At 43.5% G+C, this 16,589-nt stretch overlaps 1 protein-coding gene across 16 annotated transcripts in view; it reads right to left on the bottom strand.

The window, feature by feature from the left end:
* The window catches only part of IQSEC1 (IQ motif and Sec7 domain ArfGEF 1), a 718,662-nt gene that overhangs the window by 71,843 nt on the left and 630,230 nt on the right, over positions 1-16,589 (bottom strand). For all 16 annotated transcript variants that reach the window (XM_075130532.1, XM_075130544.1, XM_048858459.2 and 13 more), the window contains one exon: positions 14,424-15,688. In XM_075130532.1, the coding sequence (XP_074986633.1) occupies positions 14,424-15,688 (1,265 nt within the window). The remainder of the gene's footprint in view (positions 1-14,423; positions 15,689-16,589) is intronic.

Raw genomic sequence — 16,589 nt, 5'->3', positions numbered from 1 at the left:
GGCGAGGGAACAAAAAAAGTGCTGAAAAAGCCATGCTGTGGTTATTTTGTGGCTCTTTAAGACTCCCTCTCTCGGCTGCTGGGAAGGTTTTCTCCTCTTCTCCCTCTACCTGACCCCTTTTCCTGGCTGGTTATTTTGGCCTGCTTGTTCAGTACTTCACTCCATGGCCACCTCCCACCCTCATCTGCCCTTGTCTCAATCTTGTATTTTTCAGGCAATACAGGGAGCAGGTGATCTTGTGCAGTCAGCACTTTGTTCACTCTGCTAGGTAGAGCAAAAGAAGCTCCAGTGAGACATTAGATTTCCCAGGAGGTCTATGGGTTCCTTAAGTGTGGCTTGCACAGGTGGAGTATCACTTCCCAAATGGTTCTCCCATAGCTATCGCCATCACTGTCAGATGTGATTTAAGTCAGGTGACCACGTGTCCTTGGAAATCAGTAACGGTTCCTGTTTTTTCATTCTCCTGGCTCCAGCTTCCAAAACCCTTCTGTGCACATCTCCTTAACCCCCATCCAAACTGGACGCCTCTGCATAGCTGCACAGACAGCTGTTCCCATTTTCCCACTTTTAAAATCTGGTCACGGTGGATTTGAGGGGAAAATAAACTAGCTGACAAACCTTGGCCTGCACAATTATCTCAGATACTCACTTGGTTCGAACTGTGGGCAGCCAACCAAATGCCTCCTTTTATAATGGTCATTTTCTAGTAAAAGAACATCCCAAATGCCCATCCAGGCTTTGTGAAAGCAGAATATTTGCCTATTCCTAGCACGGAGCAGTTAGAGGGAAACATGTGCTTGGAATATTTAAGAGCAAAAGGATCTGATTGGCTGATGGTGAGGTAATGATTTATTTAGAGTTCCATAAGACATTCATGCATCCTTTATGCTGGGACCCTGCAGCTTTTCAAAGGCTAGATTTCATTTTCAACATTTGGTTTAAAGTTTATACTCCTTTTTAATGTCAATAAAGGGAATCCCCACATGCATACCTGAAATCAGCATTTAATACACTATTGGACAGGCTGAATCTCACATGCTTACGCATTTCAGATGTTCTTTGGGTAGAACACACTGTGCTCTGAAGCACCCATTTTACTGAAAAAAAGGTCCTCGGGGGCAGGGGGGAATACTAGCATAACAAAAAGGCAAATCAAAAACACGGGCCTCTTCCTTAGGTGTTCTAATCTATGGCCAAGTGTTTTTAGAACTAATAAAGAGTTTTCTTCTTCTTCCATACTCCTCTGCATGTTAGGGGACAAACTACACTGAGTGCTTTGATTTTAATTTGTCTTGAAACTGTCTGTTGCTGAGTAATCTGCTATCCAGATGTTTCAGTAACAATAGTAACATCCCTGTTATACTGCATATAGTCAATGTAGGTTGACAAATTCCTCTGAGATGAAGTTCTAGGCAAGCTTTCCCCCTCCATTTTCTTTTTCTATAGAATCAAATATATTCTTCACAGAAGAAACACAATTTAACAAGCTATGAAGGGTCCACAAAGAAAAAGAAAATTACAAAATTCAAAGAACCCTGTCTGATCAGAATCCCTCTTCAGAAATAAACTTATACAAAGCCTAATACCAGCAAATGTGTCTCCATTAAGTTTTTATTTTAAAATAAAATCCAAACTTCTCTCCAGGAGACACTGAACCCTTTTTACAAAAAAGGAAAAAAGTGGGCTTGCAAAGAATACAGCAGCCAATTAAAAGGGAAGAAAATGAAGAACCCAGAACAATGCAAAAAGACTTTCAGTGTAGATATGGTCTGGTCACGCAATCACAGACATGAAGGTCGCTATCTTAAAACAAAAAAACTTCAAATCCAGACTCCAGCGAGAAACTGCTGAATTGGAATTCATTTGCAAATTGGATACTATTAATTTAGGCTTAAATAGAGACTGGGAATGGCTAAGTCATTATGCAAGGTAGCCTATTTCCCCTTGTTTTTTCCTACTCCTCCCCCCCCCAGATGTTCTGGTTTAACTTGGATTTAAACTTGGAGAGTGGTCAGTTTGGATGAGCTATTACCAGCAGGAGAGTGAGTTTGTGTGTGTATGGGGGTGGGGGGGGGGGTGTGAGAAAACCTGGATTTGTGCTGGAAATGGCCCACCTTGATTATCATGCACATTGTAGGGAGAGTGGTCACTTTGGATGAGCTATTACCAGCAGGATAGTGAGTTTGTGTGTGTGGTTTTTGGGAGGGGGGTGAGAGAACCTGGATTTGTGCAGGAAATGGCCCAACTTGATTATCATGCACATTGTGTAAAGAGTTGTCACTTTGGATGGGCTATCACCAGCAGGAGAGTGAATTTGTGTGGGGGGGTGGAGGGTGAGAAAACCTGGATTTGTGCTGGAAATGGCCCAACCTGATGATCACTTTAGATAAGCTATTACCAGCAGGACAGTGGGGTGGGAGGAGGTATTGTTTCATATTCTCTGTGTGTATATAAAGTCTGCTGCAGTTTCCACGGTATGCATCCGATGAAGTGAGCTGTAGCTCATGAAAGCTCATGCTCAAATAAATTGGTTAGTCTCTAAGGTGCCACAAGTACTCCTTTTCTTTTTGCGAATACAGACTAACACGGCTGTTACTCTGAAACAAATTAAAGAGGAGTCGTCAATGTAATACTGGTGCAAAAAGAGCAAACATCATTCTGGGATGTATTAGCATGAGTGTTGTAAGTAAGTAATTTTTCAACTCTACTTAACACTGATAAGGCCTCAACTGGAATATGGCGTCCAGTTCTGGGCACCACACTTTGGGAAAGATGAGGACTAGTTGGAGAAAGTCCAGAGGAGAACAAAAAATGATTACAGGTCCAGAAAACATGACCTAAGAGGAAAGACTGAAGAAATTGGGCTTTAGTCTGGAGAAGAGAAGACTTAGGAGGGACATGACAACAGTCTTCAAGTATGTAAAAGGTTATAAAGAGGAAGGTGATAAATAATTCTCCACAGCCACTGAGGACAGGACAAGAAGTAATGGGCTTACAATTGCAGCAAGAAAGGTTTAGGTTAGATATTAGGAAAAACTTTCTAACTGTCATGGTAGTTAAACACTGGAACAAAGTATCCAGGGAGGTTATGGAATCTCTGTCATTGGAGATTTTTGAGAACAGGTTAGACAAACACTTGTCAGGGATGGACTAGATAATACTAAGTCTTGCCTCAGTGCAGGGGACTAGACTAGATGACGTATCAAGACCCCTGCCAGTTCTACATTTCTATCCATATCAACTAAAAGAAAATAAATTATTAATTACTCTTCCAGTGGATGACGACACCCTCATTTTTGAAAAAGAGATGTATTAAAACAATTGTGGGAAAGCATGTGCAATGTAAAGTACCTTTCTCCATATTTGGTGGGAATGTCCAAGAGCACAGGGGATACAGAGGAAGGATTTCATTAAAATAAATAAATAAAAAATCTACCCAAAATGAAATTACGAGTGGATCCACACATAGGGCTTTTGGGGCTCCCAGATTTAATATACATATTATCATTGCATAATACAAACGTTGTTCTCACACCTTCTGGCAGCATCAAGAAATGCTCTGGGAGAATTTTGAAACGGGGGAACCAGGATGATAATTTGAAACTCAGGAGCCTATGGAGTATTTTTAAAATGGAAAAGCTGATGATCTGATACAGGGACAGTAGTTTTCTAGATCTATAATTTCTAGAAAATAAAAGAGGGCAATAAATGAACAAAAAAATCAAAGTGATCTGGGAAATTTAGGAATTTTTTCTTAATGTAAAACACTTACAGCCTTTAGCCTCTATTCTATAAATATATGGCATTAATAGAAATGACATCCCTGCAAGACAAACGTGCAACACTGGCCTTTAAAACATGACAAATCCCAAAGTGAGGCCAGGATACAACACAAGACAGAATAGAAAGCTGGAAGTGATGTATAAACAATATTCTATAACCTCAATCCAATACTCCTGATGTCAGTGATTTACAGTAACAGTAAACAGCGACAAGATTGTGTGGAATGCAGGGAGGGGCCCTGAGCCTCCCACTGGAAGAGGGTGGACAGGGCCTACTCTGCCTCCACAGTCAGGACCACATCTTCCGCTTCTGGCCCTGCAGAGGCTCCTTTATAATGCAAGTAGTCTGGGGTGGAGCACACCGGCACATGCCTACCTCTGCCGCCTTCAATACGATTGGCAGCTCTTCTATCTTCACCCAGAGAGATCTCCTACAAGACCTCTCTGAGCTGCTGGTCTTTTACCAGGACCTCCTTAGGACGTGGAAGCTAGTCTCATCGACCAGGTCTTTGGCAGCACTGAGGCAGGGGTGAAAGTAAGTTAGAGGACTTACCAGTATGCCAGAGTCCTGAGCAGGGGGCGTGGCCTCAACCAGAAGAGGCGTGGCCTCAACTCCCCGGGCCCTTTAACTCTTGATTTAAAGGGCCAGGGCTTCAGCTGCAGTAGTGGCGGCTGGGAGCCCGGGGCCCTTTAAATCACCCCCGAGCTACTAGCTGCAGAGGCGGCTGGGAGCCCCGGGGTGATTTAAAGGGCCCAGGGCTCCAGCTGCCGCAGCAGAGCCCCGGGCCCTTTAAATCACTGAGGAGCCCTGGGGGCTCCCGGCTGCCACCGCTACCCCGGGGCTCTGGCAGAGCTTTAAAGGGCCTGGGGCTCTGCTGTGGTACCAGCGGCCAGAGCCCCGAGCCCTTTAAATGCCCGTCTGAGCCCTGCTGCCCGAGCCCTGGGGTAGCGGTGGCCGGGCTCCATGGGGAATTTAAAGGGCCCCGGGAGAGTAGCGGGGGCTGGAGCTCTGGGGCCCTTTAAATCTCTGCCAGAGCCCCACCACTGCCGCTACCCCAGGGCTCAGGCAGCAGGGCTCAGGCCTGGATTTAAAGGGCCCCGGAGCTCCAGCTGCTGCTACTGCCCTGGGGCCCTTTAAATCCCCACCAGAGCCTGGCCGCCGCTACCCCAGGGCTCGGGCAGCAGGGCTCAGGCCAGGATTTAAAGGGCCCCGGGGGGGGGAGAGGTAGCAGTGGCTGGAGCTCCAGGGCCCTTTAAATTCCTGCCGCAGCTCCACCGCCGCTACCCCAAGGCTTTAAATTGCCCTCTCGGTACGCCGTACAGGGGCGTACCGGCTTACTTTTACCTCTGCACTGGGGGGGGGGAGGGGGAGGACCTCCTTGCAGAGCTCTGCTACACAACCCCCATCTAGGTGTGCAGTTGGCAATTCCTCTAGCACTCTCCAAGAGGGAGGTGCACCAGAGGCTGGTCCTAGCTGGTATCCCAGGATCGGAGAATGCCTGCACTACAATTGGGGGGACTGGGAGGACCACATGGTGCTTGGCCAGTGCATGGGGCTTTCCATCCCTCATGCCTCCCATCATGTGCTCCAGAAGGCAAGAGCAGCCCTACTGCCCTTCTCTTGCATTTTCCTTGAGTGGGTCCTATGGGGAGGGTGCTCCCTGCCCACCTCTCGCCCCTCACCCTCAGCACCTTATTATCAGGCCCCTGCCCCTCCAGACTCCCTGTCCACCCATTATGTACCTCTGCCTCTGAGCTGTGCGTGCTCATGCTCCACACCCTTCCTTTCCTCATCCACATGTCTTGCCCCAACATCAAGTGGTGGAACCTCCTGCCAACCAAGGAAGGTGAGGAACCCCGGTGGGCTAGTTCCTCTCTGGTCCCGCAGCTGTTGGGGACATTAGTTGGTGGCTCCTTCATGCCTATGCTCATGGTTCCATGAAGGATCTCTCCTACTTTACACTACCACAGACATGGCCACTTATACAATGCATTTTAAAACCATTCCACCTATTATCTGTGGGTCCTCAGAAACATTTGTCACCTACCATAATCAACCTTACAAACTTAAATACAGTACTGTATAATCACTGTACTATACTGTACTTCATCATTTAGTACTAATAAGGCAGTATTGGTGGGATATAGGACCTGAATATCCCAAGGTCTTCAAGTCCAGCTGACTGGTAAACCAGGCATTTCCAGACTGCAGTCAAAAACAAACAAGGACAAACCCAGGATCATTCTTTTAAAAAAATTAACAACCCAAAGGCTTCCTACAGTCTGGCTTCTCAATGAGCCCAACCACAAAGTTTGAATCCATCAAAAGAAAGCCTTTCCAGGTAGTGTTTTCCTCCTGCCTACAAAGAAGGAATGGTTTCTAATGTCATTTAGATCTGGCTATTCAGACCACATCTCCCTCAGATTGTGCTGGGGGAATTGCCTAATTAAACACAGCTGTCCCCACCAGACTTCCCTACCAGCTCCTGCAGTTAGGGCATGCAGCTATGATCTTTCCTCAGGGAATGAGTGGTACAACACTCTTCCTGCCAACCCATGCACAGGGTCTGTTCTCTCAGTTACAACTAAAAATCTGTGTGCAAAGGACTGCTTTTCAGGTAGAAATTTGGTCTACTCTGGGGATAACAGAAGTTCAGATGAAGCAGAGGCCACAAAACATCTTTAAACAGTATGTATTTTTAGCAACATTAAACAACTGCTCCTAGTCTGATACCAAATTATAGCCTAAAACCAAGTGTTATTGCCAAGATATGAACTCCTGGAAACAGACGTTTTGTTGTATTCATGGCTGTGCTCTCTATTGCCCTGTTCCCTGATGATCTCTGACCTGCTTACATTTTGCAGAAGACATCCAACAAGTGGGCAATTGGAGCAATCATCCTAGGCTTGTCTACTACACCCTAGCTTACCATGCAAAATAGGCAAAAGGTCTTCAGAAAGAAAAACTGTGCTATGGCTTTTGAAAATAATCACTCAGCTATATAAGCAAGTAAAATCATGCATATACTTCCAACAGAGCTAGGTGGAATTCCACAGGATGTCATTTTTATTGTGGCAATGGAGAGTGATTTTTCATTACTGTACTTTTAAAGCCTTGCTGTTTCATAAACTAAAAAATAATTTAAAAAATCACATTCAATTAGGTAACAGAGCACCTCCTCCTCTAAAAAGGAGAGTTCAGCCCCTTTGTTAGGGATTGTTTTTTCTCCGAAAGTGTATCTCCTCCAATTTAAAATTCAGAAAGAACGGAATTGTTGTATATAGTTTTCTATTTCTCAGAACTATGGCAATGACAAAATGAAATGAAAGTAGCCCTAAACACCATCTCTGCATGGTCCTCTGTAAGATGCAGACTTTTGGAAACCTTGACTTCTCCAGTTAAGAGGCTTTGAAGTCACTTATGGGCAGTGGAATTTTTAAACCTCCCCAGATATACTCGGATGAACGGTGTAGCTTATTGCTAGAGAAACAGATCTAAAGTGATGTGACTTATTTTTCAAATTACCTTTGGACATATAAGATACCATGACATATCTGTGCACTAAGAGCAATAGACACATGACACTATTTGAAGGTAACTCAAAAGTTAAACCAAACTGACACTGTACAGTGCATCAAAGCGATCAAATGGAATAACTAATAGTGGGGCGCGGAGGGGAAGGGTTCTTTACAGTGAAGGGCATTTCACTTGTAAACCACCGAGTGTGCTACCTAGAGGGTGCCCTAAAGCAATTTCTATCATATCAATTGCCCCAAAGCAATTCCAGTCCCACAGGTTCCCTCTTTAGTAGTTTCCTATTAAAACTTTTAAGAATAAAGTTCAGTATCCTTAAAGTTGTTTTCCCACCACCTGTTCACAAGTGTTAAAGCTGCATGTTCTATCAGGTGCTGTTCTTGAAAGTGAGATTGCTTGCAGGAGCAACAAGGGGTTTACATGGAATGTCACAATGCCATGTTGGCATCCTTTCATCTGCAAGAGACGGTGGAAATTGCAGCCTATGATGTAGATGGTTTGCAATGTCTCATGTGACTGAATAGGCCAAATCGAGATTTGCATGCTCTTTGGCAGTTATTGAAAATGTATATATCTTGGTTGGGAGCTGCCTGCTTCCTATGGGCTCTTTTCTCTTCAAGCTGTAGGAGCCAGCTCCTGTCATGGACTTTGATACCCTGATGGAGATGATGGCACCACTTGTTACAATCACTTGCCAAGATTTCCCATTGGTCAGGATCAATTCCAAATTCCTTCATCTCTCGCTTGCATGTGTCTTTATAGCGAAGCTTGGGACATCCTGTTGTTCTTGTTCCCTCTGATAGCTCCCCGTATAGCATGTCCTTGAGTATATATCTGTCTTCCAACCTATTCAGATGGCCCAGCCAGTGCAGTCATCTTTGCTTGAGCAGGGCTATCACAGTTGGTAAACTTGCCCTTTGAAGAACCTCTGAGTTGGGGACTTTATCTTGCCATTTGGTGTTGAGTATGAGGCGTAAACAAATGTAGGTAGAAACTGTTTAATTGATGAGCACAAGTTGTCCATGTTTCCCCACCATACATGAGAGTGCTGACGACGCAAGCTTGGTACACCAGCATTTTGTTCTTGTTGGTAAGCTTTGAGTTATTCCATGCCCTTTTAGTTAGTCTGCTAAAGGTGGTGGCAGCCTTTCCAATGCGAACATTTAGTTCTTGATCCAGTGAGAGGTTAGTGGTCACTGTAGAACCTAAATAGCTGAACTTTTGTACTACTTTGAGCTGGTTTGCATTTAAGGTAACTGAAGGATCTTGTGGAACCCCCTGTCCTAATACAACCATTTTCTTGATGCTGATGGTGAGAGCAGATGCCTGACAAGCACTTGAAAGGCAGTCCATGAGTTCTTGTAATAGATCTTCATTGTGGGCTACAAGGGCAGCATCAGCAGCAAGCAGAAGTTCCCTATTTGGCACCTTTTTGACTTTGGTCTTTGACTTAAGTCAGGACAGGTTGAAGAGTCTCCCCATCTGATCTTGTGTGGAGATCCACTCCATCTTTCATGTCCTTAAACCCACAGTTCAAGAGTACGGAGAAGAAGATTCCAAAGAGTGAAGGGGCGAGAACACTTCCTTGCTTCACTCTGCTTTTCATCTCAAAGCTGTCCAAAGTGGACCCATCAAACAGGATAGTTGCTCTCATGTTGTTGTGGAATGAACGTATAAAACTTAATGGGGTTGGTGCAAATAGACCTGCTCTGCTGACTGTGTCGAATGCTTTGGTTAGGTCCACAAAGATGTACAATGGTCGGTTTTGCTCTTTGCACTTTTCTTGGAGCTGACACAGAGAAAATATTATGTTTAGTTGATCTTCCAGCCCTCAATCCGCACTGCGATTCAGGGTAGACACAATTCGCCAGCTGTTGTAGGCGCATTAAGATGACTTTTGCGAAAGCTTTTCCTGCTACGCCTAGTAGGGAAATACCCCTGTAGTTGTTGCAGTCTCCCTTTTCACTTTTTATACAAAGCGATGATGTTTGCATCATGCATCTCTTGTGGTACCTGACCCTCTTTCAAGCATTTAAGTAGCAGCTGATATGGTAAATAAGCTGTCTTTCCCGCACTTGAGGATTTCCTCTGGGATGCCATCTTTTCCAGGAGCCTTGCCACTTAATAGCAAATCAATGGCCTTGCTTAGCTCTTCTACAGTGGACTCCACATCTAGCTCTGGCATGACCTGTAGAGTTGTATTTGGTCCAGTGATTTGCTGGTGAGGTTTCATTCTTGTGTGTATAGCTCTGAACAGCGTTCAGCCCAATGAGACAACTGCTTGCTCTTATCTGTAATGGATTTCACCGCTGTGCAATTTGAGAGGGGCAACCCTGTTGACAATGGGACCTAGAGCTTTCTTCAGGTCATTATACATGACTGAGGTTTCCTGTGTCTAAGGATGTCTGTATCTCTTCACACAGCTTGATCCAGTAATGATTTGCACAGCGCCTGCTTGCTCGTTGTATCTCAGTTTCTGCATGTCGAAGTCTCACTTTGGTGCTCTTTGTTGGCTTCTTGTTGTGTTCCAGATAGGTAATAGTTCCACTTCATTTTCTTCAAACCAGTCCTTTTTTGATGATCTCTTTTCCCCAAATGTAACTAAAGCGGTTTTAAGGATTGTTGTTGTTAAAATCTTCCCAAAATTCCTCTGCCTTCTCTGGTAATGACTTCCCATGCATGGTAAGTTCAAGAGCCTTCACAAACTCCTGGCATTACCTCTGGTTTTCGGTGTAAATAGCATTTATTGTGGGCTTGCTCCTAGGTTTTGCTTTATGTGGTTTCTTGGCTGTAATCTTCGCTTTGCTAATAAATCAAGGAGGAGAGGTCAGTGTCATAACCAGCACTGTGGAACGTGCGAGTGTTCTGCACGAAGGGTAAGTCTTTCCTTCTTATGATAACAAGGTCCTTTGTTAATTGGTGCCAGTGGCCTGCTTGTGGATGTCACCATGACACTTTGTGGTGATCTTTTCCTGTAAAATATGAATTGGTAATGCACATTTGGTTTTGGACGTAGAATTCAAGAAGTCGTTGGCCATTCTCATTCATCTTGCCAATGCCAAAATGTCCTAGGCAATCTGGCCACGAGTTGTTGTCTGCACCAACTCTTGCATTATCACCACCAAGGAGGAAAAGTTGCTCAGTTGCTAGTATTCTTTTGATGACTTGATGCAGAGTCGTAAAATGTATCCTTCTCCTCGGGGCTAGATATGAGTGTTGCTGCATAGGCACTAATGATGTTCACAGAGCTGATGGTTGTCTGAAGTTCAAGAGAGACGATACACTCTGACTTCCCAATGGGTGTTTCTCAGACAGTGGTTTTCAAACTTTTTTTCTGGTGACCCAGTTGAAGAAAATTGTTGATGCCCATGACCCAACGGAGCTGGGGATGAGGGGTTTGGGGTGTGGGAGGGGCTCATGGCTGGGGCAGAGGGTTGGGCTGCGATTGAGGGGTTCAAGGTGAGAGGGGGCTCTGGGATAGGGCAGAGGGTTGGGGTGGGGGAGGAAGTCAGGGCTCTAGGCTGGGAGTGCAGGCTCTGGGGTAGGGCTGGGGATGAAGGGTTTGGGGTGCAGAAAGGGGCTCAGGTTGGGGTGTGGGGTTACCTCAGGTGACTCTCGGTCAGCGGCGGTGTCAGAACAGGTAGGGACTAGCTTGTCTTAGCTGGGCAGCACCGCCGACGGGACTTTTAACAGCCTGCCACGACCCAGTGTCTTACATTCTGCGACCCCGTACTGGGTCGCGACCCGCAGTTTGAAAATTACTGTTCTAGGAGCTTTACCTACTTGTTTCTCTCAGCAAAACTGAGACCGTTCTAATAATTTTCTCTGCTGCTTTTACCTTGCCAAAAGAAGGTGTAATTGCCCTCTTGGACAGAGCCAGCATCTGCAAGTCTTACACAACGTCATGGGTCTTAAAGAAGAGCTCTAGTGCCAAGCAAGATCTATATGAAACTTGGCGTGGTCTGTGCAAGTATTCTATCCACAGAATCCGGGTGACTCAGTGCAAGTTTGTAAGACTTGGCAGCCATGTGCCAACACAGACGCTCATATGGGAAAAATCAAACACACAATTAAAAAAAAAAATCACACAAAAGGTGCAACCTGTACTCCTACGCTACTGCGCAATGCAGAATGTGCTCAGAATTAACTCTGCGCAGACTTTCATGTTTCCCCTTGCAGAAATGGGGCTGCAAAGCTGCTGACAGCCATTAGGGACCGCTGGACTCTGCGGAACCCAGCTCTCCAGCTTTCAGTGAGCAGAGCGCTCAGCCTTGCTCTGCATGCTCTGGCTGCCCAGCTTTATCCTTATTCTCCTGGGGACAGGAGAAGACCTGGGAGACCCAGCTCTGGTAAAGGATAAGGAAGGGCAGGGCCACCCCACACTTCATCCTCTGGCAGGACAGTAAAAGAAGCTGGGGGGAGTAAAGGCTCTGCTGGCGATGTATGGGCTCTGGGAGAAGTAGGGTGCTGGTGTCTGGTCTCTAGGAATGCCCCACAGCTGGGCTCTGTGGGGAATGCGGTGCAGGTGTCTGGGGGTGCCCCACACAGCCCCCTCCAGCACCTCCCAACTGAAATTGGCTTGTTGTAATGATTTCTTTAACTCTCTACTCCTGGTGGAATCTTTTTTGTCGTCTGTATTTTTGACATACTTGTTGACAGGTATTTTGAAATAAATTACAAAAATAATTGAAACTGGAGTGATTATATTATGTTATTTTGACAAATAAAATATGCAGAATTTAAAATATTGTGCACATAATTTAACATTTTGGTGCAGAATTCCCCCAGGAGTAAACCTGAGTTATTGTATATTACTGTGTTTCTGAAGGCTTGCCACTGACAGGATAAAAAACAAAAAACAAACACACACCATATCACTAACTGTAAATTCAATAGCATTCTTTATCCTCTCAGTTGCCCAACCAACAATGCAGAAAGATCACTTAAATGTCTTTTGAAGAACAGTCTCTTCTGTTCTCTTCTGTACATGTTCGGGGTTTATTTGTTTTTTCCCCCCCATTGTCAGCTCCATACTGACAGGGCAGCATGTGATCAGGGAGCAGCTGACAGTTTCAGATGCCATCATTCATTTGTGTGTGTTGCCTGAGTACTTTTCCTTACCTTAAGTTTGTTTTCCACAACCCACCAAAAGAGCTGTATGTCAGACCTGAAGCTCAAATGAAAAAAACAAACAAACAAACAAAAAAAACACCACACCATACTCAGAGTCTAATGGCTTGACAGAAATGCATCACCACATCAGGCATTTTAAAAGGTCATCCAAACTGTTTCATTGTTCTCTCCTTTTTCAACCAACTGCAATCTTTGAAGACAGTCTAAAAATAGAAAATGGAAATGCCCTTCCCCTTATAAGATGCCAGTGAATTAAAGGCACTTTAAATGCCTTTTGCAAAGAACCTCAAAAAGCACACACACATCCCTACACCTTAAGGTTTTTACAGTCAGACCTGGCTGATCCATATTTAATATTGTACTAGAATATGAAGCCATATATGAAGGTGTCAACAGATTTATATGATTTGCAATGTTACAGCATATAATAGACAAACTGATGATTTATTAATCCAAATAAAATAAATTGCAACACTGGCAGCTAAATAGGAACAGTAAACTGACTTGTATGAAATTGCAATGGAAGCTGAAGCACCCAGTAGCTCATTAGAAGCTACAAAATTCTCACAAAAAAGGTCCTGCAAGACTTCGAGGAGAATTCCTAACACTTCTGCAAATAGCACCATGGCTGCCAATGTTTTTAAAAGGATAAGAATGAATCTTGGCATTTGTCCAGCACTCTTCATCTACACATACAGAGGAGGTTTATAGATGTTAATTAAGCCCAGAAGAAGTTTGTGACTAATGTAATTATACCCATTGTACAGATGGGGAAAAAAAAAAGAGGCACAAAAGTATCTTTCCATGCAGCAAAGTCAATAATACAGCCAAGAATAGAATCTAGAAATTCTACTACCCAGTTACTGCTCTAACCATCAGATTACATTACTTGTAATTAGATTTGACTGTTTAACTTCAGTAATTTGAAGACAAAGAATTTTTAAAAAGTAGTATATATGTCTTACCCTGTACCCTCTGTATTGGTTGCTTTTAACAGTTACACAATGGTCTCAAATGAAGAAATTATCTGTTGAAGTCAACAGCAAAATTCCCCATTGACTTTAATGATGCCAGGATTTCAATCATTTTTAAATGCATGGGTGACAAAATTTATAACTATTATATATGACTACGTGGGGAAAAAAGTTGAATCTATTATACCTACAATGACCAAAAGCCAGACAGGGTGAATCATTTTCCAGAAGCTAGTGGTTTATTTTGTCCTATAGTCTCTTCAAATTGTTAGTACGGCAAAAACTTGTCATGGATACTTTTAGTAAAAGTCACGGACAGGTCATAGGCAATAAAGAAAAATTCACAGAAGCCGTGACCTGCCCGTGACTTTTACTAAAAATGTCTGACAAAATGGGGATCTGAGGGTCCCCCCATTGCCTACAGTGAGGCAGCTGCATGGGGTCTAGGAGCTCCAGGGGTCCCCACCATGGGTTGGATGTCAGAGCTCAAGGGTCCCCCCCACCACCCTTGGCTTGGAGCTCCAGGGGCCACCAGAGGCGGTGGGGGTACCCCGCAGCTCCCTGCCCCTGGGGACAGCAGGGACCTTGCAGATTCTGACCGCTGTGGGCTGAAGTCATGGATTCCAGGACTTCCACAATCTCAGTGAGTAAATCGTAGCCTTGCCATATGCTATTTTTCTTCTCATACTCATTGTTAACTGTAAAGATGTCAATTTTATTCATGATGACCAGTAACATGCCACACAGAACAATCATGCACTGCACTGACAAGGGAACAGGTATATGACCTAACTGGCCCATTTCCATATCTAACTGCTATGATTTCTATGCACAACTACAGCTTTCTTTTTGCTTCTTACTTAAAACTCCTCCAGCGGTAGGTCTGGGGGGTTATTTTATCAGTCTTATTCATCCTCCAATTCGGAGTTACATATTCCTTCATTTGAGGGACTGAAATATTACCAAATGAGAGGGAAAACAGAACAGCATTGTACTTACTTATTAAAAAGGTTCAGTCCAATCCTATAATGGCGTTTTCGGATAACATCATTACTGAAGGCAGGCGAATCCCAGCTGTTCCGAGTTTCTTTATGGTACGTTTGTTTGCTTAAGGTTTGTTCCCTTAGGCTGTCTCTAGAAGAGGACTCAGAGCTGCAATTTATTGTGTCGTTAGAATTGGAAGTGCTATTGATGCTGTCATTGTCACCATCAGAATAATCAGACTCTGATTTGCTTTGCCTATTTGCTGTGCCATTAATTGCTAAGTGACTATCAATAGGCCTTGGCTTGTGTCTAGCCTCCTGTTCTTCTCGGGATATAATCTTGGTAGGAATACCATGTGGGATATGTTTTGGGCTTCCTTGCTGACTAGTGATTCCCCGATCATATGCATTTTGTCTCTTTAATGAGCCTCTTTCTGAGCGATCACTTAAGTCCACTGAACTGTCACTAGGTGGTTCTATGGTTAGCAATGGCAGATGATCCATTCTCATCCTTTGCTCCTGGCATTCCAGCGAAGGGGTGCTCCTGCAGCTTGTATCAGTGTCTATCTTATCATCCTTGTGGGTCATGGACCAGTACTCTTGAGAAGAGTTCACTGACCGAAGCCTCAAGTCAGATTCTGTGCTAGATGGTCTGTCCACTGATTGGGAAAGGGGAAGAGGTGGAGATAGCTCTTCCTCATCAATGTATAATGTAACATCACTATATGATGCGGTCATCTCATCAAGTTTCCTGTGATCCACGTTATGGATTGCTGGCTTAATTTGACTACAACTATCCCTCTCCATTTCACGACTTCTGACTTGATCAGGAGTCTGGACTTCATCAGAATGTAGACTACGGCAATTTAGTGCATCATCGATTGATTCTGCAAGAGATTTGACCTGCCTTGAAAAAGCATCCTCCAGTTCTGTTATAGCATCAGCAAAATCAGTGGATGCTGCTGGAGATTTCATTGTGGCCGATTCTCCAAGGTCACCACATTCAGATTGGACAAGGGCTCCTATTTTTGACCCATCATTTGTAAGAGAAACTTGCTTCCCTTCAAAGTAGGAGCTATGGACTTTCTCAGGTCCTTCAAAGGAAAACTGCATTCTCATATTGGACAGCACAATGCGTCTTGACATACGATTTTCAGACATAGAACTTCTAAGCCGCTCAAAATTTTTGTTCATCTGATACTGGCGAAAAGCTGTTTGTATAGTACGAGCAGCATGTCTAGTTATGAGACGGCCCCCATATTTCCGTTCTAGCATTTCCACCTAGAAAGGAAATAAATAAATATTTTATAATGCAAGGACTCACTAAAAAGTTACTGGCTGACACCGGATGCTTAGATATATCTTTAACTAAAATATAATTTTCTGTGGTATTTATATACATCTAAAAGAACTTTCAAAGAGACAAATATTCAACATGTAAAAAAATAAAACCCTCAAACTCAGTAGATTAGCTATATAATTTCGTATAAAATTTGAGTGGTCCTTTAAAAAAAAAAAGCTTGTCATAACGTCATTTCCATTTTTATTTATATATATAAAGAATATATATTTTTCGGAGAAGCCATTCCAGGTGTCTGGTGCAGCTGCGGTGTGCTTAAAATACTTTCTTGCTCACCTTTTCTAGCTTGCAAATATTTCAAGCAACCTCAGGAAGCAATGAAACAGGGGTGTATTTTAAGTTAACCTGGTTTTCAACAAGACACTTACACTTTCTACCTCAATCTTTTCATCTGTAAAACAGAGATAATACTGACTTATCTACTTCACAGAGATGCTGCGAGGATGTTGGTAAACATTTCTGATCTTCAGAACATTATTATGACCTAGTGTTATCATAACCAATCAGTTCCTATCAAATATATTTACTACTATATCTATTAATAGCTAAACATACAAATTCATATATATGATTTCGTGTGGGAGAATATTCAATTAACTAATCTCAAAACACTGTATGAATAATTCATGATTTTTATTATCTTTAAAAACTACTAATATCAATTCAAAAGGAACAGTAAAATTAAAGCTGACATTTCATAAAATATATTTCCCAAGAGTGAGCAAGGATTGTTTTTCCTTAAAACATCCTAAGTTATTATCCTTTAGTCACATCCAGAAGATGACACCAACACATCAAGTATACCAAGATCAACTTTCTTTT

Source organism: Caretta caretta, chromosome 7 (genome assembly GCF_965140235.1).
Source record: "Caretta caretta isolate rCarCar2 chromosome 7, rCarCar1.hap1, whole genome shotgun sequence".
Classification (NCBI taxonomy): domain Eukaryota; kingdom Metazoa; phylum Chordata; order Testudines; family Cheloniidae; genus Caretta; species Caretta caretta.
Note: the sequence above shows the minus strand (reverse complement) of the source record. Positions and strands in the feature narration are given on the sequence as shown.